General features: G+C 43.1%; 2 protein-coding genes across 4 annotated transcripts in view; one reads left to right on the top strand and one right to left on the bottom strand.

The window, feature by feature from the left end:
* Nucleotides 1-19,983, top strand: part of LOC112250935 (protein ENL) — a 28,259-nt gene extending 8,276 nt beyond the window's left edge. Inside the window, exons 2-11 of one of the 2 annotated variants that reach the window (XM_042322128.1) lie at nt 1,532-1,712; nt 5,310-5,392; nt 8,295-8,438; nt 8,551-8,676; nt 14,180-14,903; nt 15,066-15,177; nt 15,558-15,657; nt 18,391-18,459; nt 18,745-18,816; nt 18,990-19,983. In XM_042322128.1, coding sequence (XP_042178062.1) covers nt 1,532-1,712; nt 5,310-5,392; nt 8,295-8,438; nt 8,551-8,676; nt 14,180-14,903; nt 15,066-15,177; nt 15,558-15,657; nt 18,391-18,459; nt 18,745-18,816; nt 18,990-19,118 — 1,740 coding nt within the window. In that variant the 3' untranslated portion in view covers nt 19,119-19,983. Of the gene's footprint in view, nt 1-1,531; nt 1,713-5,309; nt 5,393-8,294; nt 8,439-8,550; nt 8,677-14,179; nt 14,904-15,065; nt 15,178-15,557; nt 15,658-18,390; nt 18,469-18,744; nt 18,817-18,989 lie in introns of both variants that reach the window. The other variant, XM_042322127.1, reaches the window with a different exon arrangement.
* A 4,283-nt stretch (nt 19,984-24,266) lies between these two features.
* acsbg2 (acyl-CoA synthetase bubblegum family member 2) overlaps nt 24,267-27,636 on the bottom strand; it is a 30,501-nt gene continuing 27,131 nt past the window's right edge. For both annotated transcript variants that reach the window (XM_042322126.1, XM_042322125.1), the window contains exons 13-15: nt 27,395-27,534; nt 26,504-26,750; nt 24,267-26,191 (exon numbers count right to left, since the gene is read on the bottom strand). In XM_042322126.1, the coding sequence (XP_042178060.1) occupies nt 26,073-26,191; nt 26,504-26,750; nt 27,395-27,534 (506 nt within the window). In that variant the 3' untranslated portion in view covers nt 24,267-26,072. The remainder of the gene's footprint in view (nt 26,192-26,503; nt 26,751-27,394; nt 27,535-27,636) is intronic.

Below are 27,636 nucleotides of genomic sequence, written 5' to 3'. Positions count from 1 at the left end.
AACTAAATATGCAGGTTTAAATAAAATATACTTCTGTGTATTTATAGTTAGGTACATTCTTGTATCGATTGTGCTTTTTTCACAAATGCGCTTTTGTTAAATCATCCCCCATTTGGCGAAGTTGGCTGTCTTTGTTAGGAAGAAATGGTCTTCACAGTTCAACGAGACAGGCGGCCCAAACTGCTGCATATGCTCTGACTCTGTTGCACAGAATGCAAGAGAAGTGACACAATTTCCCTAGTTAAAATAAATTAATGTTAGCAGGCAATATTAACAAAATATACAGGTTTAAAAATATATACTTGTGTATTGATTTTAAGAACGGTGTTGATGTTTATGATTAGGGACACTTTGGTGCTACGATAGTGCTTTTTTCCCCGCAAATGCGCTTGTTAAATCACCTGTTTGGCGAAGTAGGCCGTGATTCAATGATAAATTAACAGGCACCGCATCGATTATATGCAACGCCGGACAAGCTAGATAAACTAGTAATATCTACAACCATGTGTAGTTAACTTGTGATTATGTTAAGATTGATTGTTTTTGACAAGATACGTTTAATGCTAGCTAACACCTTACCGTTGCTCCTTGCTGCACTCATATAACAGGTAGTCAGCCTGCCACGCAGTCTCCTCGTGTAGTGCAATGTAATCGGCCATAATCGGCGCCCAAAAATGCAGATTACCGATTGTTATGAAAACTTGAAATCGGCCCTAATTAAATCGGCCATTCCGATTAATTGGTCGATCTCTAGTACAGACTTCCTTCTTTTCACTCTGTCAATTAGGTTAGTATTGTGGCGTTACTACAATATTTTTGATCCATCCTCAGTTTTCTTTTATTACAGCCATTAAACTTTAAAACAAAAATGGTTTTAAAGTCACCATTGGCCACCATTGTCCTTCCTCTCCAGCAACTGAGTTAGGAAGGACACCTGTATCTTTGTAGTGACTGGGTGTCAATACGATACACCAACGTGTAACTAATAACTACACCATGCTCAAAGGGATATTCAATGTCTGCTTTTTTATTTTTACCCATCTACCAATAGGTACCCTTCTTTGCGATGCATTGGAAAACCTCCCTGGTCTTTGTGGTTGAATCTGTTTGAAATTCACTGCTCGACTGAGGGACCTTACAGATAATTGTGTGTGTGGGATACAGAGATGAGGTAGGCTAGTCATTCAAAAAATCATGTTGAACACTTATTGCACACAGTGAGTCCATGCAAATTATTATGTGACTTGTTAAGCACATTTTGACTCGTGAATTTATTTAGACTTGCCATAATAAAGGGGTTGAATACTTACTTATTGACTCAAGACATTTCAGCTTTTCATTTTTAATTTAAAAAATAATTTTGAGTTAACATAATTCCAGTTTAACATTATGGGGTATTGTGTGTAGGCAAGTGACAAAAAAATATCAAAATTTAATCCGTTCTAAATTGGGGCTCGTACATCAATGTGGAAAAAGGGAAGGGGTGGGAATACTTTCTGAAGGCACTGTATGTCTGACCTTGTGTCTGCAGTGCACAGTGCAGGTGAAGCTGGAGCTAGGACACCGAGCCCAGTTGAGGAAGAAGGTGACCTCGGAGGGCTTCACCCACGACTGGATGGTGTTTGTGCGAGGGCCTGAGACTGGGGACATACAGCACTTTGTGGAGAAGGTTGTCTTCCGGCTACATGAGAGCTTCCCCAAACCCAAGAGAGGTGGGTTGGACAAAGCATACTCATGCACACACACACAAATGAACTTGCCTCAAACTGGTTCTGTGATTACTTTGTTTGTTTTTGTTTGGGGAGTGGAGAGAGGATTTACCTTGACAACTTTGTGTTAACCAATACTGTTACATTTATTCTATGGTAGTGTGATGTGCACACACACAGAAGGCCTATAGAGTAGAGGTCGACCGATTTTATAAAAAAAGGAAAAAAAATGTGTTTTTAATTTACATTTTATTTTTTTAAATGATTTTTCAACGCCGATACCAATTATTTTGGCTAAGGTGTATGTAAACTTCCGACTTCAACTGCATATATTATAATTTTGAGGAGAGGATGTCAAGACAACGTTGTAAAGGTGAATCCTCCTCAAAATGTTCATATATACAGTTGAAGTTTACATACACCTTAGCCAACTACATTTAAACTCTGTTTTTCACAATTCCTGACATTTAATCGTAGTAAAAATTCCCTGTCTTAGGTCAGTTAGGATCACCACTTTATTTTAAGAATGTGAAATGTCAGAATAATAGTAGAGAGTGATTTAGTTCAGCTTTTATTTCTTTCATCGCATTCCCAGTGGGTCAGAAGTTTACATACACTCAATTAGTATTTGGTAGAATTGCCTTAAACAATTTAAACTTGGGTCAAATGTTTTGGGTAGCCTTCCACAAGCTTCCCACAATAAGTTGGGTGAACTTTTGGCCCATTCCTCCTGACAGAGCTGGTGTAACTGAGTCAGGTTTGTTGGCCTCCTTGCTCGCACAAGCTTTTTCAGTTCTGCCCACAATTTTTCTATAGGATTGAGGTCAGGGCTTTGTGATGGCCACTCCAATAACTTGACTTTGTTGTCCTTAAGCCTTTTTACCACAACTTTGGAAGTATGCTTGGGGTCATTGTCCATTTGGAAGACCCATTTACGACCACGCTTTAACTTCCTGACTGATGTCTTGAGATGTTGCTTGAATATATCTGCATAATTTCCCTTCCCCATGATGCCATTTATTTTGTGATGTCCCTCCTGCAGCAAAGTACCTCCACAACATGATGCTGCCACCCCCGTCCTTCACTGTTGGGATGGTGTTCTTCGGCTTGCAAGCCTCACCCTTTTTCCTCAAAACGTAATGATGGTCATTATGGTCAAGCAGTTTTATTTTTGTTTCATCAGACCAGAGGACATTTCTCCAAAAAGTACGATCTTTGTCCCCATCTGCAGTTGCAAACCGTAGTCTGGCTTTTTTATGGTGGTGTCAGAGCAGTGGCTTCTTCCTTGTTGAGCGGTCTTTCATGTTATGTCGATATAGGACTTGTTTTACTGTGGATATAGATACGTTTGTACCTGTTTCCTCCAGCATCTTCACAAGGTCCTTTGCTGTTGTTCTGGGATTTATTTGCACTTTTCGCACCAAAGTACGTTCATCACTAGGAGACAGGACTCGTCTTCTTCCTGAGAGGTATGACGGCTGCGTGGTCCCATGGTTTTTATACTTGCGTACTATTGTTTGTACAGATGAACGTGGTACCTTCAGGCTTTTGAAATTTGTGTGAACCAGACTTGTGGAGGTCCACAATTCTCTTCTCAGGTCTTGGCTGATTTCTCTTGATTTTCCCATGATGTCAAGCAAAGAGGCACTAAGTTTGAAGGTAGGCCTTGAAATACATCCACAGGTACACCTCCAATTGACTCAAATGGTGTCAATTAGCCTATCAGAAGCTTCTAAAGCCATGACATAATTTTCTGGAATTTTCTAAGCTGTTTAAAGGTACAGTCAATTTAGTGTGAACTTCTGACCCAATGGAATTGTGATACAGTGAATTACAAGTTAAATAATCTGTCTGTAAACAATTGTTGGAAAAATTACTTGTCTCATGCACAAAGTAGATGGCCTAACCGACTTGCCAAAACTATAGTTTGTTAACAAGAAATTTGTGGAGTGGTTGAAAAACTAGTTTTAATGACTCCAACCTAAGTGCATGTAAACTTCCAACTTCAACTGTGTGTGTGTATATGTAATAATGACAATTACAGCAATACTGAATGAGCAATGAATACTTATTTTAACTTAATATAATATATAAATAATCTATTTATTCTCAAATAAATAATGAAACATGCTCAATTTGATTTTAAATAATGCAAAAACAGTGTTGGAGAAGAAAGTAAAAGTACAATATGTGCCATGTAAAAACATTAAAGTTCCTTGGTCAGAACATGAGAACATATAAAAGCTGGTGGTTCAATATTCCCAGTTAAGAAGTTTTAGGTATTATAGGAATTATGCCGCGTCGACTATTTCTCTCTCTACCATTTGTATTTCATATACTTTTGACAATTGGATGTTCTTTTATGGACTATAGTATTGCAAGCCTAATCTCAGGAGTTGATAGGCTTGAAGTCATAAACAGCGCTGTGAAGCAAGCATTGCTAAGAACTGCTGGCAAATGCAGTAAAATTTGAATGAACACTTACGAGCCTCCTGCCGCCTACCATCGCTCAGTCAGACTGCTCTATCAAATCATAGACTTAATCATAGACTTATAACATAATAATCACAGAAATACGAGCCATTGGTCATTAATATGGTCAAATCCGGAAACGATCATTTCGAAAACAAAACGTTTATTCTTTCAGTGAAATACAGAACCGTCCCGTATTTTATCGAACGGGCGGCCACCCTATGTCTAAATATTGCCGTTACCATGCACAACCTTCAATGTTATGTCATAATTATGTAAAATTCTGGCAAATTAGTTTGCAACGAGCCAAGCGGCCCAAACTGCTGCATATACCCTGACTCTGCGTGCAATGAACGCAAGAGGAGTGACACAATTTCCCTAGTTAATATTGCCTGCTAACATTAATTTATTTTTAACTAAATATGCATGTTTAAAAAAATATACTTCTGTGTATTGATTTTAAGAAAGGCATTTATGGTTAGGTACATTCGTGCAACGATTTTCGCGAATGCGCTTTTGATAAATCATCCCCCGTTTGGCGAAGTAGGCTGTGATTCAATGATAAATTAACAGGCACCGCATTGATTATATGCAACACAGGACAAGCTAGTTAGCCTAGTAATATCATCAACCATGTGTAGTTAACTATGATTATATGAAGATAAGTTTAATGCTAGCTAGCAACTTACCTTGGCTCCTTGCTGCACTCGCGTAACAGGTGGTCAGCCTGCCACGCAGTTTCCTCGCGGAACGCAATATAATCGGCTTCCAAAATGCCGATTTACAGATTGTTATAAAACTTAAAATCGGCCATGCCGATTAATCGGTCAACCACTACTATAGAGCATTGCCTACTACTCTTCTCCAGACCAGGCACATCTCACCTCATTAAGTCACTGTAAAGCTTAGGGTTATTATGGTTACGGCCCATGGCGGTGATCATTATGGTTACGGCCCATGGCGGTGATCATTATGGTTACGGCCCATGGTGGCTCCCACAAGCTTTAGGTTGTAATGACTGGTTCTCCCAGGGAGGCTGTAGCTAGTTCCCCATTAGCCTTCTAGCAATGACCATTGATGTTATCCAACTGAATGTATGGGGCTGATGTGCCTGTGTTGTCTCTTCAGTATGCAAGGAGCCACCATACAAAGTGGAGGAGTCGGGCTACGCTGGGTTCCTCATGCCCATCGAGGTCTACTTCAAGAACAAGGTGAGAGCTCAGTCACAGCCTCTGTAGTGGTACTATGTTAAGTGTCACTATCCCTCAGAATGTGGGCTACTGTTACATGTGATTCCTAATGGATAAGATTTTCTCTGGTGCTCTAAGCCTTTCCTGAAATCAAATCTGATATAGTTCTCCTACAATGGCTTGTTTATATTAATTGGCACAGTCTGAATAGTCTTTCTTTTGAGTCTATCAATATTTGTGTCGTTTGGTTGGTATTTTAATGTGCGCACGTGGTTCATTTGCTGCTTTTAGTCATGTGACCGTGTGTGTGGAGACACCAGGGCTGCGGTTCAAACTCATAAAAGACACACCCTCGTCCACTTACCCTCGCCTTATGCCCTTGGTGGAATCCAAATGATTAGCCAAACAAGGGAAGTTTGCAACATAAGCCCCTCAGCCCTTGATTTTAGTCGAGGTTGCGAGTGTACAATTGTGTTCACTTCGGGGCCTGAAACTCCCCACAATTCAGTTTGTGACAATTGTACATCCGCTAAGAAAAGTCAGCCAACAATTAAAACCTCAATGTCAATATGGAGTCAATATACAAGTGTAAAAACGAATGAAAATAAGTTAAATTGTGCTACTAATGCACATGATGGCACAAACACGTCTCGTAAAAGTAATGATGTTTTTGTTTAGTTAGGTTTTGGAAATTGTAAATTTTCCTTCAGAAGTTCCAGCTAGGCAGGCTAACGTTAATTAGCTATATAATTTGCTAGCTATCGTACAGTAGGCGCATATTAATAATTATATATTTAATGTTAGTAGATATGCAATCATAATTGACTGTAGGGCATATAAAGCAGTTACAAGTGTCGTGTCTTTGGCTAAGCTGGATTAAGTGATATGACTTGCTATTCTATAAATAATATTAATAATATTTATTAATAGTACCTGATTGAGCTAATCATGTAAATGTAATTAGCTAAAGTCGGGGCACCACAAAATAATATTTATAGAGCTGTTATCTTCCGAATAAACTCTTAAAGACCTAGTAATATTTTACATCAATAGCAGTCAATATTAATCGTCATCTTAATTCAGTCTCATCTGAAAGTTGTAAATTCTTGGTTATCTGCACCAACCCTGGCTAACAAGTTGAATCGGCAATACAAAATTGGGTTTAATTATTTATTTACAAAATACCTAACTAATCACACAGAATTACACATACACATAATTAAATCATAACCTGATTACAAATTACGTCATAAAGGAAAACGTCCCTAGCGGGCGGAACAGATATGACAGCTTGTTACACAAAAGAAAAGGGGCCGGGTTTGAGTGAAGGAGCGGGAAGACTGAGGAACAAAGGGCGAAGCTGTGCTATCGGAAATACAGTGTCTTATGCATTCTGAATTACCGCCCATTTGGAAAAGGAAAATGCAATAAATATTTACTCTGAGCTGCGCTTCGGTAGATTGGTGGTAGATGGAAGGCCGTGTTGTCCAACCGAGTCCTTTGTCCTTTGAAGAATGTCTCTGGTTGTCAATTGGCTACGTTGTAGTAATGTTGTTGTGTGATAGATGGGATACTCTGTCTGTTCCTTCCTAACCCTCGTTTGCAGCGGCTATTGCTAACTCAACGGCCAGGAGGTATCACTTCTGTAGTGAATAAGAGTTCAAAGTTCATACCATTCGCAACCAAAGCTCACACTGATGTTGGCTTCGTTCTGTAGTTATCATCTGAACCATTCTGACATCGGACCCGTCTTCCCCACATCCTCGGAACATGAGGTTATATTGTCGTCAAGGGCTTATAGAGGAAGGGAGAGGAGGGTGTGTTTGAAAAGTTTTATAGCCCATGTCCCTTCATAGGGGCGGCCACTGATTGAGCAGAGCCCTATCTTATGAAAACCCAAATCTCACATTTTAGAAGCTAAAATCACATTTCATCCCATCACAAATAATTTCATATTCAAACATTTAAATTGAACAACAATTCCATGTGAATCCGATAACTCTAATATGTAGACTTTCCACTGTAGAATTAATGTCATCTTATCATTGATGAGAATGTCTCGGATGACAACCGAACTGACATCATATTCATTAAGTACCACCACATATGTTCAATTGGTCGGATTACCAGAATATAATTAATTTCCCCCCACCTTCTGATGTTCCCAGAATCTCTATGTTAACCAAGGGTTTTGCAAATGTAACATCAGTAGGGTAGAGAGAGGAAAAAGGGGGGAAGAGGTATTTATGACTGTCATAAACCCCCCAGGCCACCGTCATGACACAAGCTGAAAACACAATCATCGCAGGATGAACGCGTGACGAATTTCCTGGCAAGGGCGGTCCATTTAAAAATCATTCCTTCCTCCCTCGCCCCTTGTATGTCGTCAGATGTCATGATACATCATCAGAAGTGTCTACTTAATTTGAGGGCTGAGGGGATAGGGTGTGTCTTTTAAGTGTTTGGACTGCAGACCCAACATTGGTCATGCTAGTGATACTGCAGCTATGTGTGGTGACACTGGTCATGCTAGTAATGGGCCTTTGGCTGCTGGTCTGGCTGGTGTACTGGCTGGTGTACTGTCTGTCTGCACCTCCTCATGTCACTGTAGGTCCTGTTTTAAAAGGGCCTACAGTTTATCTGGCATGTCTGCTGGGAATGTTTTTACTGGCCTCTGTCTTTTATCTGTAACTCTGACTCCTGGCATGTTCGGAAAGCATCCGTTTGTTTACCAAAATGTCCTGTTCTCTCCCAATGTGGAATGTTAGCGCTTATCAGTGAGTGCACTCCAGATATGCCTCTTATTAACTTGGCAGGGTATCGGCTATTCTTACTGTTAGCTGATAATATGCTGCTGATAAGGACTTAACAGGGCTCGGCAGCGCAGGGCTGACTAGATATGTGAACTCATTATTATTTACAGGAGGAGCCTAAGAAGGTGTGTTTCAACTATGACCTCTTCCTGAACCTGGAGGGGAACCCCCCTGTCAATCACCTGCGCTGTGAGAAACTCACCTTTAACAACCCCACACGGGAGTTCAGACGCAAGCTGGTCAAGGCTGGAGGGGTAAGATGGGGAAAGGGATGCATATGGGATGAGTGGGGAGTGTTGTAGTGGAATGGCAAGAGAATGTACCGTGTTGTTTGTCCTCACTCTTCTGCCTCTCTATGTCTCTCAGGTTATGGTGGTGCCGGAAGGGACGGAGGCAGTGTCGAGGCCCAGTCCAGACTACCCCATGCTCCCCACCATCCCACTGTCTGCCTTTTCAGACCCCAAGAAGACCAAGACCTCCCACGGGTCAAAGGTTAGCACCATGCCTCGCCTACTACACCGATAAGAAGGAGTAGGAATGTGTAAAGTATTGCTCAACCAGTCAATACAGCAGAGGATAGGATAGGAGAGTAGAGTACAGTTGAGTTAAGGGACGGGAAACCCTGTGTGGGTGTCTTTTTGTTCCCCCAGCTTTTAATCATATAATGTGATCCTTTCATTAATCCAGCTGGACTTCCACACAATGTTCTGGGTCACGGATCATCCCAAATACACAGGCATGATTAAAAACATCAAATCTGTTTAATTATCATAGTATTAACGTGGACGATCTATGTTTTGCGTATGGATACGTACATGCATGTTGTGGAATGATAAGAATGACACAAGGTGAATGGCAGTTCTCCGGTGAGCCTTTGGCTAAGAGTACATTGACAGTAGAGTGATTAGGGTAGTGATGGATCAGCTGGGTTCTCTGAAGGATATATGGAGTGGCAGGTAGCGGTTAGAGCTTTGGGCCAGTGACCGGAAGGTTGCTGGATCGAATCCCCAAGCTGAAGAGGTGAAAATCTGTCATTCTGCCCCTGTACAAGGCAGTTAAACCACTGTTCCCCTGTATGCCGTCATTGTAATTAAGAATTTGTTCTTAATATGGCTGCAATCCCAATACCGGGATCGATATGACAACTACCAGTGAAAATAGAGGGCGCCAAATTCAAACCACAGAAATCTCATAATTACAATTCCTAAGACATGCATGTGTTTTATATAATTTTAAAGGTAATCTTGTTGTTAATCCCACCAAAGTGTCCGATTTCAAATAGGCTTTTCAGCGAAAGCACTACAAACGATTATGTTAGGTCTCCACCAAACCACAATATGCACAGCCATTTTCCAGCGAAATATAGCATTCACAAAAACCAGAAATAAAGATAAAATGAATCACTAACCTTGAATTATCTTCATCAGATGACACTCATAGGACTTCATGTTACACAATACATGCATGTTTTGTTTGATCAAGTTCACGTTTAAAAAAAAAAAATCAGAGTTTACATTGGTTTATTAGATTCACTAGTTCCAAAAACATCAAGTGATTTTGCATAGCCACATCGTTTCAACAGAAATACTCATCATAAATTAAGATGATAATACAAGTTATACACATGGAATTATAGATATACCTCTCCTTAATGCAACCGCTGTGTCAGATTTTATGGAAAAAGCAACACATGCAATAATCTGAGACGGCGCTCAGAACAGAAGCTAAATTAGCCTCCATGTTGGAGTCAACAGAAACCAGAAAATGCATGATAAATGTTTCCTTACCTTTGATGAACTTCATCAGAATGCAGTCCTAGTAATCCCAGGTCCACAATAAATGTTTGATTTGTTAGAAAATGTCTGTTATTTATGTCCAATTAGCTACTTTGGTTAGCGCGTTTGGTAAATAATTCCAAAGTCACGAAGCGCGTCCACTATAACGTGACGAAATGTAGAAACATGTCAAACGATGTACTGAATCAATCTTTAGAATGTTGTTTACATATATCTTGAATAACTTTCCAACCGGAGAATTAGAATGACTTCAGATGAGCGGTGGAACGCAAGTCCTTCCCCTGTGAACGCGCTTGGTGAATGCATGGTCAACTCGTGGCAGTGGTGACTATTTCCTGTCATTCGACCCCCCCCCCCCTTCACATTCGTCATCAGACAGTTCTATTGACTGTTGACATCTAGTGGAAGGTGTAGGAAGTGAAACCCCAATCTATATCTCGCTGTAATTTCAATGAGAGCTTGGTTGAAAATCTGCCACCTCCGGGGAAAAAAAAATTCTCCGGTTTTTGCCTGCTATATGAGTTCTGTTATACTCACAGACATAATTCAAACAGTTTTAGAAGTGTTTTCTATCCAATACTAATAATAATATGCTAATATTAGCAACTATGACTGAGGAGCTGGTCGTTTACAATGGTCACCTTTTCATCCAAGCTACACAATACTGCCCCTGCAGCCATAAAAAGTTAACTGACTTGCCTCGTTAAAAATATCGATACAGTTGAAGTCGGAAGTTTACATACACTTAGGTTGGAGTCATTAAAACTTTAAAACAACCACTCCACAAATGTCTTGTTAACAAACTGTAGTTTTGGCAAGTCATGTAGGACATCTACTGTGTGCATGGCACAAGTAATTTTCCCAACAATTATTTACAGACAGATTATTTCACTTGTAATTCACTATCACAATTCTAGTGGGTCAGAAGTTCACATACACTAAGTTGACTGCTTTTTAAACAGCTTGGAAAATTCCAGGAAATTATGCCATGGCTTCTGATAGGCTAATTGACATAATTTCAGTCAATGTAACCGTGTATGTATTTCAAGGCCTACCTTCAAACTCAGTGCCTCTTTGCTTGACATCATGGGAAAATCTAAAGAAATCAGCCAAGACCTCAGAAAAAAAATTGTAGACCTCCAAGTCTGGTTCATCCTTGGGAGCAATATCCAAACGCCTGAAAGTACCATGTTCATCTGTACAAACAATAGTACGCAAGAAAAAACACCATGGGACGACGCAGCCGTCATACCGCTCAGGAATGAGACGCGTTCTGTCTCCTTTGGTGCGAAAAGTGCAAATCAATCCCAGAACAACAGCAAAGAACTGCAACTGCACATGGGGGACAAAGATTGTACTTTTTGGGAAAATGTCCTCTGGTCTGATGAAACAAAAATATAACTTTTTGGCCATAATGACCATCGTTATGTTCGGAGGAAAAAGGGGGAGGCTTGCAAACTGAAGAACACCATCCCAACCGTGAAACACGGGGGTGGCAGCATCCTGTTGTTGTGGTGCTTTGCTGCAGGAGAGACTGGTGCACTTCACAAAATAGATGGCATCATGAATTAGGAAATTATGTGGATATTTTGAAACAACATCTGAAGACATCAGTCAGGATGTTAAAGCTTGGTCGCAAATGGGTCTTCCAAATGGACAATGACTCCAAGCATACTTCCAAAGTTGTGGCAAAATGGCTTAAGTCAAGGTATTGGAGTGGCCATCACAAAGCCCTGACCTCAATCCCATAGAAAATGTGTGTGTAGAACTGAAAAAGCGTGCGCGAGCAAGGAGGCCTTCCAAACCTGACTCAGTTACACCAACTCTGTCAGGAGGAATGGGCCAAAATTCACCCAACTTATTGTGGTATCTTGAGGAAGCCTACCTGATATGCTTGACCCAAGTTACACAATTTAAAGGCAATGCTTCCAAATACTAATTGAGTGCATGTAAACTTCTGACCCGCTGGGAATGTGATGAAAGACAGAATGATTTATTTCAGCTTTTATCTACTATTATTCTGACATTTCACATTCTTAAAATAAAGTGGTGATCCTAACTGACCTAAAACAGGGAATTTTTTACTGGGATTAAATGTCAGGAATTGTGAAAAACTGAGTTTAAATGTATTTGGCTAAGGTGTATGTAAACTTCCGAATTCAACTATGTATGTATGTGCGTGCCTGCCATATTAAGATGAGGACACACTTTTTTTTTTTCATGAACATGGCCTTATACCTATTAAAGCATATTGAATGACTGTCATTTATATTCCATTCACCCAGTACAATGTAACAGTGATAGGTTTAGGCTACTACATGGTACTCACATTTTATGAGGTTGCTACAACCTAGCCTATGAATGAATATGCACAACATGGTGACACATGGTGACCTTGCACACACTTGCCTGCATCTAGCTGATCTAGGGTGTAACCATTAGTCCAACAGTTACAAATGAGAGTTTCAAATTCTCGTATGTTTATCGCCATTATGCTTGCTTCTATTTTAAGAAACTCTTTTCAACAGAATCGGCGGAATGAATACACCCCTGATCACGCATAAACACAGTTCACTTTCGTATCAGCCACATTGTATCCCTTCTCGCATCTATGCACTTTTCTCATCTTTTTTTCCCTTCGCTTGCGGACTTCAATGCACAGCACATCAGCTGTATGTGGCCAGGCGAAAAAACCTTTCAGGCAAACCATATCATAACCGCTACACACAGCCTACATCGTTGTCACCATATTAGCTAAAGTAACGTCATAGTCAACATAGCTAATAGAACTAACGCGTTAGTAAACCCGCTACAATCATACAGTAATGTTACAGTGTACAGTCAGTAAGCAGTTTTGCAGTTACACCGGCGGGCCCCGGAGGCAATACATTTGTAAAACCAAAAGCTTACCTTGACTTGGAAGCGTTCCAGTGTTGTGTTGGATAGTCATAGCCAGCTAGCTTACGTAGAATTCCTCTGTTTTGAGCAAGGTTTTTCAGAAGGATAAAGTAGCTAGCTGCATTTGCTAGCTAAGAAAGTGAGAGAGAAAAATACTCTCTCTTTTGGGAAGAAATTCATTTTGTCTTTCTCTCACTTTGAGTCAACTACATTTTATGCACTGCAGTGCTAGCAAGCTGTAGCTTGTGCTTTCAGTACTATATTCATTCTCTGATCCTTTGATTGGGTGGACAACATGTAAGTTCATGCTGCAAGAGCGCTGATAAGTTGGATGACGTCCTCCAGAAGTTGTCATAATTACTGTGTAAGTCTATGGAAGAGGGTGATAACCATGAGCCTACTAGGATTTGTGTTGAAGTCAATGTACCCAGAGGAGGACAGAAGCTACCTGTCCACCGGCTACACCATGGTGCTACCGTACAGACTGCTAAAGCATTCCACAGGGATGCTGGCCCATGTTGATTCCAATTTTTTAAAGTGTTACCTTTATTTAAGGAGGCGAGTCAGTTAAGAACAAATTCTTATTTTCATTGACTGCCCTCCCCGGCCAAACCCTAACCCGGGCCAATTGTGCGCCGCCCTATGGGACTCCCAATCACGGCCAGTTGTGATGAAGCCTGGAATCGAACCAGGGTCTATAGTGACTCCTCTAGCACTGAGCTGCAGTGCTTTAGACTGCTGTGCCACTCGGGAGCCCCAATGCTTCGCACAGTTGTCAAGTTGGCTGGATGTTCTTTGGGTGGTGGACCATTCTTGATACACATGGGAAACGGTTGAGTGTGAAAAACCCAGCGGCGTGCAGTTCTTGACACAAACCGGTGTGCCTGGCACCTACTACAATACCCCGTTCAAAAGCACGTAAATCTTTTGTCTTGCTTATTCACAATCTGTCTCAATTGTCTCAAGTTAAAAATCATTATTTTAACCGATCTCCTCCCTTTCATCTACACTGATTTGAAGTGGATTAAACAAGTGACATCAATAAGAGATCATCGCTTTCACCTGGTCAGCCTATGTCATAGAAAGAGCAGGTGTCCTTTAATATTTTGTACACTCAGTGTAGACAATATAGAGAGAGTAAAGCACACGTAAATGCTCTTACCTTTCTTGATTGTCAACAAATAAAGATGTGTATGTGGTGGAGCGTATGGGCCCAACTTCACTCTACGTATTATTCCATACCAGCACACCATTTGAAAGTGATTGTGTGTTTAATATCGTCCTATTGTCCTTGTCTTTAGGAGCCCAGTAAAGAGGGCAGTGGAGGCAGCAGTAAAGGGCCCAAGCCCCACAAGCTAACCAAGGAGCACCGCGAACGCCCCCGCAAAGACTCCGAGAGCAAGGCGGCATCAAAGGGTGACAGCGACCGCGACGGGGGAGGAGGGGGCAGCAGCAAGAGTGCCCGTGAGCCCTCATCCTCCTCTTCCAAGAAGCCAGCGGAGATCAAAGTTAAAGACGAGGGCAAGGTCCTTCCCAAGGCTGCCTTCAAAGAGCCCAAACTCACACTGAAGGAGGCCAAGATGGAGGGCATGTCCCCCAAAGGAGGGGGGGCTGGGGGAGGGGGCCCACTGGAGCCCAAAGCCCCCGGGAAGCGGCCTTCCACTGCGGAGTCTCCAAAACCCAGTGCCAAGAAGCCAAAGAAGAGCAGCTCAGAGGGATCTAAGGGGACAGCTGCAGTGCTCTTCACCGGAGCCTCTCCCCGGGTATCTTCGTCATCTTCAGTCATCCCAGGCTACCCAGAGAAGAAACCCCCCAAGGAGAAAGGCCGCTGGCCCAAGAGCAACAGGGCCGACACTCAGGAGGCCAAGGAGCCCAAGAAACTGCCTGAGTCTGACGACTCCAACTCTGAGGATGAAGCCTCCTCCAAATCAGAGCAGTCAGTCCCCTCCAGTCCCTCTAACTCCAGCTCCAGCTCTGACTCCAGCTCAGAGTCTGATTTTGAGCCCGGACAGAAACAAGGCCAAGGTAAGTTCTCTATGACCAACTCTTGACTGGGATCTACATCCATTGGAGATTTCATGTTTGTTTTTCTTTTAGACTAAGCTATCCAGATGTTTAGTTGATGGTTGTGATGCGTACATGTACATTTTAGCAAATGTTCTCTATTGGTGTGTAAATCTACTCGAGGCCCGCTGCGCTCTATGGTGGAGGACTTACAGTCCGAGGGGTCAGATGATGATGACAGCAGCTCAGAGGAAGGGACGCCTGTCAAGACCAACCCGCCCAACCGTGACTCTCGGTAAGATTTTGTGTCTCTCCTTGCTCATTCTCTCTCTAATGCTCCATATATCTCCGAGTTTGTTGCTCTCTTTCTTTTCAAATATGATGCTTCTCCAATTAGTTATCTTTAGCTATGGATATTTGTGTTATGAGACACAGTGGGTCAGTATTTGTAGCACATAAGCCCATACACGTGTTCACTGTTGTTTTATAGGGGTTACATCGTTTTTGAAGGAAATCTGTAAAGATTTAAATGGTTCGGAGTTGAGTGAACACAAACCCAGATTTGAAGCTAATCCCTTCACCAAAACATGTGTTCCCACCCACAAACCCAGGCTCCCTGCGCTAAACAGGGCACAATGAGCGCTGTCTGACCTTTACCCTCCTGTTCCCTGTCAGACTGAGCCTGGACAGCGAGAGTGACAGCAGTGAAGGCTCGCACCGCCCCAGTCGAGACCCGGCGCCGCCTCCACAGAAACACAGCTCCTCCAATAACAAGGTAAAACACAGACTCTGAGGATCTCTCCCAGGACGGCTTTCTCCATTATCGCCCTGAAGAAGTGGCATCATTAAGTATTGTTACTCACGCAACCAACTTTACTTTCTGCATATGTACTATGTTGACATTTCAGTCATTAATGGTAGTTATCATTGATGGCTAAGCAGTGGGTTCTGTATTCCCAGCACAACAAGTGTTCCTAGCACCACATGCAGACTGTGTGGTATCAATATTTGCTCTCCTAATGCACCATCCTTCCCATTCTGATCTGTTTATCCCTCTGCCCCCCCTCCATCTCTCTCTGTGTTCTATCTGTTTATCCCTCTGTCCCCCTCCATCTCTCTCTGTGTTCTATCTGTTTATCCCTCTGTCCCCCCTCAACCTCTCTCTGTTTATCCCTCTGTCCCCCTCAACCTCTCTCTGTTTATCCCTCTGTCCCCCTCAACCTCCTGTTTATCCCTCTGTCCCCCTCCATCTCTCTCTGGGTTCTATCTGTTTATCCCTCTGTCCCCCTCCATCTCTCTCTGGGTTCTATCTGTTTATCCCTCTGTCCCCCTCAATCTCTCTCTGGGTTCTATCTGTTTATCCCTCTGTCCCCCTCCATCTCTCTCTGGGTTCTATCTGTTTATCCCTCTGTCCCCCCTCAACCTCTCTCTGGGTTCTATCTGTTTATCCCTCTGTCCCCCCCTCAACCTCTCTCTGTTTATCCCTCTGTCCCCCCTCCACCTCTCTCTGTGTTCTATCTGTTTATCCCTCTGTCCCCCTCCACCTCTCTCTGTTTATCCCTCTGTCCCCCTCCACCTCTCTCTGTGTTCTATCTGTTTATCCCTCTGTCCCCCTCAACCTCTCTCTGTTTATCCCTCTGTCCCCCTGTCCCCCTCAACCTCTCTCTGTTTATCCCTCTGTCCCCCTCTACCTCCCTCTGTTTACTGTCCCCCTCCACCTCTCTCTGTTTATCCCTCTGTCCCCCCTCCACCTCCCTCTGTTTATCCCTCTGTCCCCCTCCACCTCTCTCTGTTTATCCCTCTGTCCCCCCTCCACCTCTCTCTGTTTATCCCTCTGTCCCCCCTCCACCTCCCTCTGTTTATCCCTCTGTCCCCCTCCACCTCTCTCTGTTTATCCCTCTGTCCCCCCTCCACCTCTCTCTGTTTATCCCTCTGTCCCCCTCCACCTCCCTCTGTTTATCCCTCTGTCCCCCCTCCACCTCTCTCTGTGTTCTATCTGTTTATCCCTCTGTCCCCCTCCACCTCTGTGTTCTATCTGTTTATCCCTCTGTCCCCCTCCACCTCTCTCTGTTTATCCCTCTGTCCCCCCTCCACCTCTCTCTGTGTTCTCTCTGTTTATCCCTCTGTCCCCCCTCCACCTCTCTCTGTGTTCTATCTGTTTATCCCTCTGTCCCCCTCAACCTCTCTCTGTTTATCCCTCTGTCCCCCTCTACCTCTCTCTGGGTTCTATCTGTTTATCCCTCTGTCCCCCTCAACCTCTCTCTGTTTATCCCTCTGTCCCCCTGTCCCCCTCAACCTCTCTCTGTTTATCCCTCTGTCCCCCTCTACCTCCCTCTGTTTATCCCTCTGTCCCCCCCACCTCTCTCTGTTTATCCCTCTGTCCCCCCTCCACCTCCCTCTGTTTATCCCTCTGTCCCCCCTCCACCTCTCTCTGTGTTCTATCTGTTTATCCCTCTGTCCCCCTCCACCTCTCTCTGTTTATCCCTCTGTCCCCCCTACCTCTCTCTGTGTTCTCTCTGTTTATCCCTCTGTCCCCCCTCCACCTCTCTCTGTGTTCTATCTGTTTATCCCTCTGTCCCCCTCAACCTCTCTCTGTTTATCCCTCTGTCCCCCTCTACCTCTCTCTGGGTTCTATCTGTTTATCCCTCTGTCCCCCTCAACCTCTCTCTGTTTATCCCTCTGTCCCCTGTCCCCCTCAACCTCCTCTGTTTATCCCTCTGTCCCCCTCTACCTCCCTCTGTTTATCCCTCTGTCCCCCCACCTCTCTCTGTTTATCCCTCTGTCCCCCTCCACCTCCCTCTGTTTATCCCTCTGTCCCCCTCCACCTCTCTCTGTGTTCTATCTGTTTATCCCTCTGTCCCCCCCTCCACCTCTGTGTTCTATCTGTTTATCCCTCTGTCCCCCTCCACCTCCCTCTGTTTATCCCTCTGTCCCCCCTCCACCTCTCTCTGTGTTCTCTGTTTATCCCTCTGTCCCCCCTCCACCTCCTCTGTGTTCTATCTGTTTATCCCTCTGTCCCCCTCAACCTCTCTCTGTTTATCCCTCTGTCCCCCTGTCCCCCTCAACCTCTCTCTGTTTATCCCTCTGTCCCCCTCTACCTCCCTCTGTTTATCCCTCTGTCCCCCCACCTCTCTCTGTTTATCCCTCTGTCCCCCCCACCTCCCTCCCCTCTGTCCCCCCTCCACCTCTCTCTGTGTTCTATCTGTTTATCCCTCTGTCCCCCCTCCACCTCTCTCTGTTTATCCCTCTGTCCCCCACCTCTCTCTGTGTTCTCTCTGTTTATCCCTCTGTCCCTCTGTCCCCCCTCCACCTCTCTCTGTTTATCTGTTTATCCCTCTGTCCCCCTCAACCTCTCTCTGTTTATCCCTCTGTCCCCCTCTACCTCTCTCTGTGTTCTATCTGTTTATCCCTCTGTCCCCCTCCACCTCTCTCTGTTTATCCCTCTGTCCCCCTCCACCTCCCTCTGTTTATCCCTCTGTCCCCCTCCACCTCTGTGTTGTCTGAGCAGGTCTTGGGCAGGAAGAGCCCAGACATCTGCAGCCGCCCAGAGAAGGTGCTGAAGAAGGGATACGACAAGGTAGGAAGGGTAAATATTCACACTTTATTACCTTTTTTCTTATTTCTCTTGATACATCTGTATCAAGTAATTATATTACCAGTGCAGTGTTCAATATACTCTAGTTCAAATTCTACAGTACTGCTTTATCACCACTAGTCTAGATTGTCACTCCACATTCTTCCTGGTGTACAACTCACTGAGATAGATGCAGTGGACAACACTGGTTAATCAGTAATCACATACTGAATGGACCGGTTTTAATAATAGTTAACTCACTAAGCAGTTCTCCACTATCCTCTTCAGGCCTACACAGAGGAGCTGGTGGACCTCCACCGCAGACTAATGGCTCTGAGGGAGCGCAACGTCCTACAGCAGGTATGTGTGTGGTTGTGTTATGTTTACATATGTAAGTGTGTGTTGTAAAACTAACTTTTTAGTCCTCTGTTATCATACCTTTATCATGTCACAGTTCACGCTATTTTGTATGTTCAATGGGATTTGATGTTCATCTAAGCCCGGGTATTACCCTCCTCTCCTCTCTTCCCCAGATAGTGAATCTGATCGAGGAGACGGGCCACTTCAACGTGACCAACACCACCTTTGACTTTGACCTGTTCTCTCTGGACGAGTTGACCGTCCGCAAACTACAGAGCTGCCTGGAGACCACGGCCACGTGACAGGAAGCCTGCAGCACAGAGGACCGTGGCAGGGCCGGTGCTGGGCTGCTGTCTCTCCTCGGCCCCTGGACCGCCACTGGGGAGGTGGAGCTGTAGTAGAGCTACAGAGAGAAACAGAATAACAACAGAACACACACTTTCACTATTTTCTGGAGAATTGAGGAACAGGACGAGGGAGGACAGAGGATGAGGTCAGAGCAGCTATGCCACTGTCCCTCTAACCTGGACTGGAGGACCAGACAAGGGGAGCTGGCCTGGGACTGGCAAGAGATGTATTATATATGTTTCTTATGGAGAGCAGCAGAGCAGCCTGTGTGCAGAACTGTGGAATGCGACCACTCTCCTCTCCCTCCCCCTCTCGCCTCACTTCTAGCCATTGCAAACCCAATACTTCTCCTCTCCTTCCTCCCCACTCACACACTCTTACCCGGCACAACACTCCTCCCCTCCCCCTCATCTCTGCTGGAGTTAATTTCTCTATAGGAATATTCCTGTCTATGCATGCATGCATTCGTGTGTGTGTGTGTGTGTGTGTGTGAGCATTTGAGGCTTTAGGGGGTGGTGGTGGTGTCTTTCGTTAGTCACTTTTTCAGTGTTCTTTAAGCTACAGCCCTTACACACACACACAGTGAGAGGCATTTGGGTCCCATGCCAGGGTGTCTCTACACACACAGGCACTAAGTTGTGTATGTGCCTATTGGTGGTAGTGTTCTGGATGGGGTTCATCTATTGTCAAGTTTGTCAGTTCAAACGTCCCTCCCTCCTTCCATCTCGATGTGCATGAAAGGGCTCAACAGCTAGGGGAAATAGCTGTGGAGGATCACTTCGAATGGCCTTTTAAGTGTGTGTGTGTGTGTGTGTGTGTGTGTGTGTGTGTGTGGGGGGTAAAAAGCCGTAGCCATAGACCCCCCTCCTCCAAACTTGTACTGATAAGTTTGGAGTATTTTGGGGATTGTGATTCAGATACCTATGAGCTATGAATGTATTACTGCTCATTTTCTAGGGCTAGAAACAAACATATTATCCTCTCAGTGCCTTTATGCGTTGGCCAGTGTGAGGGTCCACTGACACTGGTTAAAGAGCAAAGTCCCTCTCCTGACTAAGTGTTAATTGGGAAGCCTGAAATTCCGTTTGTCATAAGTGCCCTCTCTTAAAATCAGTTGATCCTCCCAGTGGGGTTTCTCTGCAAATTGGAGGCTACTTCCAGTGATCTATCTCTGCTATTATTAGGAACACAAGCCTTCCAGAAATCCTAAGACTCATCTGTTCATCAGCAGTGGTACTTTGCCTTGTTTCTTTCCAGATCCTAATATGAATGGTTGTATAGCTGATATTGTGTTGTGCCTGAGGTTTAGTTTTCTATGGATGGTGTCAGTGCCAGACCAGGCCTCAGTCAGTCAGTCAGTCATGTTTCTCTTACTGGGGCTCCTCTAGCCTTCACGTCCACTGTGGTTTCACACTCAGACTAACGGTAAGGTTTTCTCTTCGGTTGCTCCCCCTCACTTTCCTTCTGTTTCACCTAGTGAACAGCTGTATTTATTTTGATGATAATAGCTTTAATAGTTGTGTCCGTTCTGTGTCCTGGGCCTGCGAAGTGCACACACAGTTCTCTGGCCCTTCTTCTCCTCTGTGAGGGTGCTGTGGTGTTGAGGTCTGAATGTGTGGATCTGTTCGAGAGTGAAACAGCAACCGCCTTAAGTTCCTCTCTGCATCCACTCTGCTCTGTCCACCACCCCTTTATTTGTCTGGCTGTGCCTATGTCAACATCCCTGCCAGTGATTTTTAAAAGATGTACTTTGCAACTGTGTGAGTGGGATGGGTTGTGTGTGTCTCAATCGAGAGGAACGTTCTTGTCCTCGTGTGTGTGAATATGAGGGGCTGAAGGGTTGAGTGGCAGGCAGCTCTGTGCAGCTCTTCCATAGAGAAGCCCCACCAACCGTCGACCAACAGTCAATCTTTTATTTATGTACCTCTGCACTTTTGGCTGTGGTGACTTCAGTACTTAAGTAATTATCTAAACTGTATTTTTAAGAATTTTATACAATATTTACATGCAATACAACAGATTTTTTTGCCAACCTTTTTTAAAATGATTTAATAGTTTATTTGTGTTGGCGTGTGTTATTATACATACAGAAACATGCTGTCAATTCTGTTCTTTTAGGCCTAATGTTGCGCCATGGAGAACTTCCCTGAATGTTGTATTGTGTATCATAGTTGTTGCAGTTGAACACCACGGAACAGGTGTTGGGAATATGTTTGATGTATGAGCTAACCAAGTCTATATCATCCAGTATACGTTTATCAAGGAGGAAAAGGTGGACTTTTCAGTGAGAAGAAGTATTTTTATGTCCTATTATAATTTGAGTATTTTTAACTCAAAGTATGAGGCAGTGTTCTATTTGTCCGTACTCTATGAGGCATGGTTACGAAGCCCAGGCACAAACTGTCACCCTCTCTTTGGTTCAATATTTATCTCTATTTTTATCCCAAGTGCGATCCCTTAAACTGTTAAACAATAACACCATAGGAAAAGATATTACGGTGGAAGGAAGCATTTCAATTGAATCTATATCAATATACACTACCAGTCAAAGGTTTTAAAACACCTACTCATTAAGGATTTATTATTTTTACTATTTTCTACATTGTAGAATAATAGTGAAGACATCAAAACTATGAAAAAACACATGGAGTCATGTAGTAACCAACAAAGTTTTAAACACTTAGCCACCCTTTGCCTCGATGACAGCTTTGCACACTCTTGGCATTCTCTCAACCAGCTTCACCTGGAATGGTTTTCCAACAGTCTTGAAGGAGTTCCCACATGCTGAGCACTTGTTGGCTGCTTTTCCTTCACTCTGGTTCGACTCATCCCAAACCATCTCAATTTGGTTGAGGTCAGGGGGATTGTGGAGGCCAGGTCATCTGATGCAGCACTCCACCACTCTCCTTGGTAAAATAGCCCTTACACAACCTGGAGGTGTGTTAGGTCATTGTCCTGTTGAAAAACAAATGATAGTCCCACTAAGCCCAAATCAGATGGGATGGAATATATTGCTGCAGAATGCTATGGTTGCCATGCTGGTTAAGTGAGCCTTGAATTCTAAATAAATCACAGACCGTGTCACCAGCAAAGCACCATCACACCTCTTCCTCCATGCTTCACGGTGGGAACCATACATGCAGAGATCATTCGTTCACCTACTCTGCATCTCACAAGACACGGCGGTTGGGACCAACAAGCTCCCATTTGGACTCCAGACCAAAGGACAGATTTCCACTGGTCTGATGTCCATTGCTTGTGTTTCTTGTCCCAAGCCAAGTCTCTTCTTCTTATTGGTGTCCTTTAGTAGAGGTTTCTTTGCAGCAATTAGACCATGAAGGTCTGATTCACACAGTCTCCTCTGAACAGTTGATGTTGAGATGTCTGTTACTTGAACTCTGTGAAGCATTTATTTGGGCTGCAATTTGAGGCTGGTAACTCTAATGAACATATCCTCTGCAGCAGAGGTAACTCTGAGTCTTCCATTCCTGTGGCGGTCCTCATGAGAGCCAGTTTCATCATAGCGCTTGATGGTTCTTGCGACTTCACTTGAAGAAACTTTCAAAGTTTTTGAAATGTTCCTTAGTGACTGACCTTCCTGTCTTAATTATGATGGACTGTTTTTTTCTTTGCTTATTTGAGCTGTTCTTGCCATAATATGAACTTGGTCTTTTACCAAATAGCGCTATGTTCTGTATACCACCCCTACCTTGTCATAACACAACTGATTGGATCAAATGCATTAAGAAGGAAAGAAATTCCACAATTGAACTTTTAACAAGGCGCTGTTAATTGAAATGCATTCCAGGTGACTACCTCATGAAGCTGGTTGAGAGAATGCCAAGAGTGTGCAAAGCTGTCATCAAGGCAAAGGGTGACAACTTTGAAGAATCTCAACTATAAAGCATATTTTGATTTGTTTAACACTTCCTTGGTTACTACATGATTCCATATGTGTTATTTCATCATTGTGATATCTTCACTATTATTCTACAATGTAGAAAATAGTCAAAGAAACTCTTGAATGAGGTTCTAAAATGTTTGGCCAGTAGAGTGTGTGATTAAGCAAAGGTAGACCATCTACTGTGGATTTTAACAATATAGAAAGACAAAAGCAGCAAATGGTGACTGTTCCTTCTGATGCTGTTAGGAATGGGGGGGGCGGCGGCGGCATGTGCGGAGGGCCGTTTCCTGTGTCAATGGTTGTCATGTGTCGGATGGGGTTGGCTGTATTTATTTATCAAGGGAGGGTTTGCTTGGGGGGGGGGCTAAAATGTGTTCCATTTATTTGGTTAATGCTACCTTGGGCTGAACAACAAAATGTTGTATTTTAAACTTGGCATACGATGCCACCATGTGGCCATATAATGCAAGTTGTAATAAGGAGAACTGTTATTTTTTATTTTGAAATCATATTAAAGTAATTGAGTACTGTCTGTGTTCGTGGCTCTTAGTTGACCAGTTTGATGGGCTCTGTTGGAAGGGGTGGAGGTCAGTCATGTTGAGCAGATTGTGGGGTGAATCAGGCACTGCAGAGTTCAAAAGGTTTTGATAAGGTTTATACATGCATTTATGCTTTGTACTGTGTGTTTCTATCTGAAAATAATCTTATAGCTACCATCTAATTGAAGATTATGCAAAAATAACTACTCTTGATATTACAGAATGAATAACTTATTTCCCAGCTAGGTCACATATGGAATACTTCGGTGTCTTCCCCACCCAATACGAGAAAAGCGCTTAAGCTTCAGACGCAGGTAAAACCGGTATAATGTGTCTTTAGTTGGCAGTCATGAACTGTCTTGTATGCATTTGATTTGCATGTAAAAAAAAAAAAAAAAAAGATTTTCCAACAGCTCAAAGTCCTCCTGGTGTTAGGAAGGTAACTTTGCATTTGCATGGAGCTTCGACGGGCTAGTTGCAGTAGCTAACGCTCTTCAGTGTGTCTTTTATTCCAGTACAAGCATCAACAGAAATCTGACACCAGTGAATTCTGCAGGAAGGCAAAAATCAGTTGGGAAAAGGAAAATACTGATTCACCTTCATTTTCTGTAATGTTTGATTCTGTACACAACTTCATTTAACAAACACTACAAGGTCACTCTTGGTAAGCTAATAGTTTATTTACAGGTCTTCCTGAACATCAACATGGGTCTCCAGTTGAGCTTCTCTCTGAATATGGAAGCACTCTTAACATCTCTGTAAACTGCAAGGGGCTTGACCTACTCACATTCATCTGAGACAATGGCATGTTAGTGGCAATTGTTACAAATGGGATCTTTGGATTTCATTAGTATTAGATGACTTTGTTTTAAACATCTCTTCAAATTCAAGTATTTCATCAAAAGATAAATGTTCAAAAAGGTACTGGAACCCAAAGTCTTAATCACAAATCAAACTCATTTCTTCCTACTACAATGTACCTGGGAGTATGTTTGGCGAGTACTGACTCAAAGGTTTGACAAATGGCCAAAATTCACAACCAGCAATAAGACACAGAAGTCCAAGTTCTCCTAACATGTACAGCAGGTAGCAGAGATACATGGTTTTCACAATTCCACTCAGCATGCATATATGTGTTTAGGGAGAGTATTTGCAATGTAATAAGAGTGAACACTAGTCCACACCTGTCTTAGGTAAGATTGTATCTATAATGTTTCAGGATGACTGCTTATTTTGAAATGCTATTCAATTCTCTGTATTCTCGTTTAGATTAGTTACCCCAGAGAACATATAATGAACCGGTTTTCAGAAAGACAAATTCAGTGGTGCAAGGACCAATCTTCTCATCACACGCGTCTGCGTTGTGCTGGTATGCATGAGGAAAGTGGTGGCTCTCTCACACTTCAAGACAAGACTGATGATCTGTAGACTAACACGTTCTCTGATAAAGACCAGAGAAGAGGAAATGTAAGCAAAACATATTTACAGTATTTAAATGGTCACAGCAATTTTACACAATCGTTACAAAACATCCCAACAAGACCAGGCAATTGCGTAGGCTGTCACACAGACGATCAGAGTCCGTAAAACTCATTGGATATAAAACATGACTAAACTAATATGGCTTGAATGATATGGTTTTGTAGCATGAAGATCTGGATGCTCTCTCAGATAAGGTAGGTGCAGAAGCTCAACATTGTGCCATGTGATAATGGCGCCAAGGAATCAACTAAATCTACAACTTAATTTTCATTGGTCGTCCCAGGGCTTGTCTTGTGTATTTATTGCAGAACTGCACGAATTAGGAGCTACTGCACAATGATAGACGCACTTTCATCAAAACTCAAACCAGACAGAGAAAAACAATACAATAGTAATAAATAGGACAATGATATGTTCAGTGTTTTCTTTCCCTGTCATTTTACTTCATATCTTTTATTTTTAATCCAGACCAGGGATCACTGGATGTAATAATTATTTATCATCCAAATGTGTGTATTTGGTCCAAGTAATTCCTGACTTTGGCAAAAAGAAAAACTAACACTTTCCCCCAAAATTCTACTACCATGTCCTATGGACTTTTTGGATTCTATGCAATTTATTTGCAAGTATCACAGTAAATTCACAAAGCCTCATCACATACAACTGTACTTAATTTATCATATTATTGTTCTTCATCACAATAATACAAAATAAATAGTTGAAATCAGCATATCAACAACTCATCTTTAAAAAAATCCTAAAGGCTTACAATGGCTTCTCATGGATGTTTTCCTTATATATTTTTTCTTTACAACACCCACAAATGTAAACAAAACCCAATAATGAAAGGAGGAAGCTAGCAAAAAATGTTCACAGTAGAGAAACAGGAACTGAACAAGGAGTGGTTGTCTAAGGCTGTTCTGTCTGCATGTCTTTTGTAGTGTTTCTCTGAATTGTTCTGCAGGGATATTTTTGTCCCATGCCTATTTGGGGGGCATGGAGTTATCAGGGGTGCTTGGGGTCACCACCTCCTTGTAGAAATTCTCTACTTGCTCTTTGTACATCTTCATGACCACCGGCCTCTTCAGCTTCATAGTGGGGCCTGAGAAAGAGAACGAGACAGTCGGCTATATAAATCCTGCTGTTATGCTCATCAACACCCACCACTGGATAGGTGGTGAGAACTACAGTGACGACATGGTCTGTAGTAGACAAAGGTCAAACAAAAACAATTCTATTGAAATTAATGGAAATTAGGCAACATTATGGAAACTTGAGTCTAGCTTATATAGTGACCTGGGAAAAACTACATACTGCAGTCCTTCAGGACCAGAAGAGAAGAACATGGCATTAAACAAACATGCACACCGTCCTACTCAGGGCCCCTGCCCAGGCTGCTCCCCGCCCCGCTCACCCAGCTCTCCCCCAGGGATGGAGAAGTCCTGGTTTAGGATGGTCCACTTCTGGATGCGCTGGGCGTTGGAGGTGGCTTTCTCGTTCACGCGGTTGATACCCTCCTGGATAGCGGCATGGATGACCGGGTCACGCCCACCGGCGATCTCTGAGACTCGCATGGCGTTGCTGCCCAGCTTCCGGCACAGCTCTACGGCCTCGGGCATCAGCTCATCTTCAGGAGCACCAGTGTCTCCGTTCACCTGGCACTGAGGGGTAAAGAGACAGATGTTTTATTCGGGAAGGAGTCCTGAAACAAAAAAACACATTTTCTTAGGTTGTTTTGCTCATGAATAATTTTTATTTTGTCAATGAATCCTATTAACTGACAATGATACCATAAAGACTTGCAGTTTGCTAAAATGTCCACCAGGTGGCAGTGGTTGGGCAGAAGTCGTATAACTTACAATAAAGAAGAATTGTGAATAACCCACTATGACCTTGCCCCATCTGGTGATTACATGATAAGGAGCAGTGATGAGGAGTTTATACAGCACTGCGCAATCTCTAATGCAGGCTGCATCTGATTACAAATGGTATTTCTCAACTACTAGATACTCTAAAAGTGGCTGTAATAGATAGCCATGATACACAACATAACATCCCTGTTCTGAAGATGTTTTGTCAGAACTTGAAATATGACCTTTGAGATAGGCCATATTGGCATGGGGACTTGGTTGGCATGGGGATTTGGTTTCACACCGACACACAAACAATTCCAAATGGCTCATTCATCCCCTCTCATCCCCCTGTAACTATTCCCCAGGTTGTTGCTTTAAATGACAATATGTTCCTAGTCAACTTACCTGGTAAAATAAAATTATAAAACAGTACTGTACCCAACAGTTCATACCTTAATAGTGAGCAGCATGGCGAGGAACTTCCTCTTGTCTCCAATGAGCATGGCGTTGCTAACCAGCGGCACGGCCTCCTTCACAGCATCCTCGATTGGCACTGGAGGGATGTTCTCTCCACCCGCTGTGATGATCAGCTCTGGACACACATTGAAACGCAAGTTTTATTTAGGATAGGTTCTCTATGAGGAGCCAGACAATAAAATGCTATCTTCTGTGGACTGAGGCTTTAATAAAACAT

Source organism: Oncorhynchus tshawytscha, linkage group LG05 (genome assembly GCF_018296145.1).
Source record: "Oncorhynchus tshawytscha isolate Ot180627B linkage group LG05, Otsh_v2.0, whole genome shotgun sequence".
In the NCBI taxonomy this organism is placed as follows: Eukaryota; Metazoa; Chordata; class Actinopteri; order Salmoniformes; family Salmonidae; genus Oncorhynchus; species Oncorhynchus tshawytscha.
Note: the sequence above shows the minus strand (reverse complement) of the source record. Positions and strands in the feature narration are given on the sequence as shown.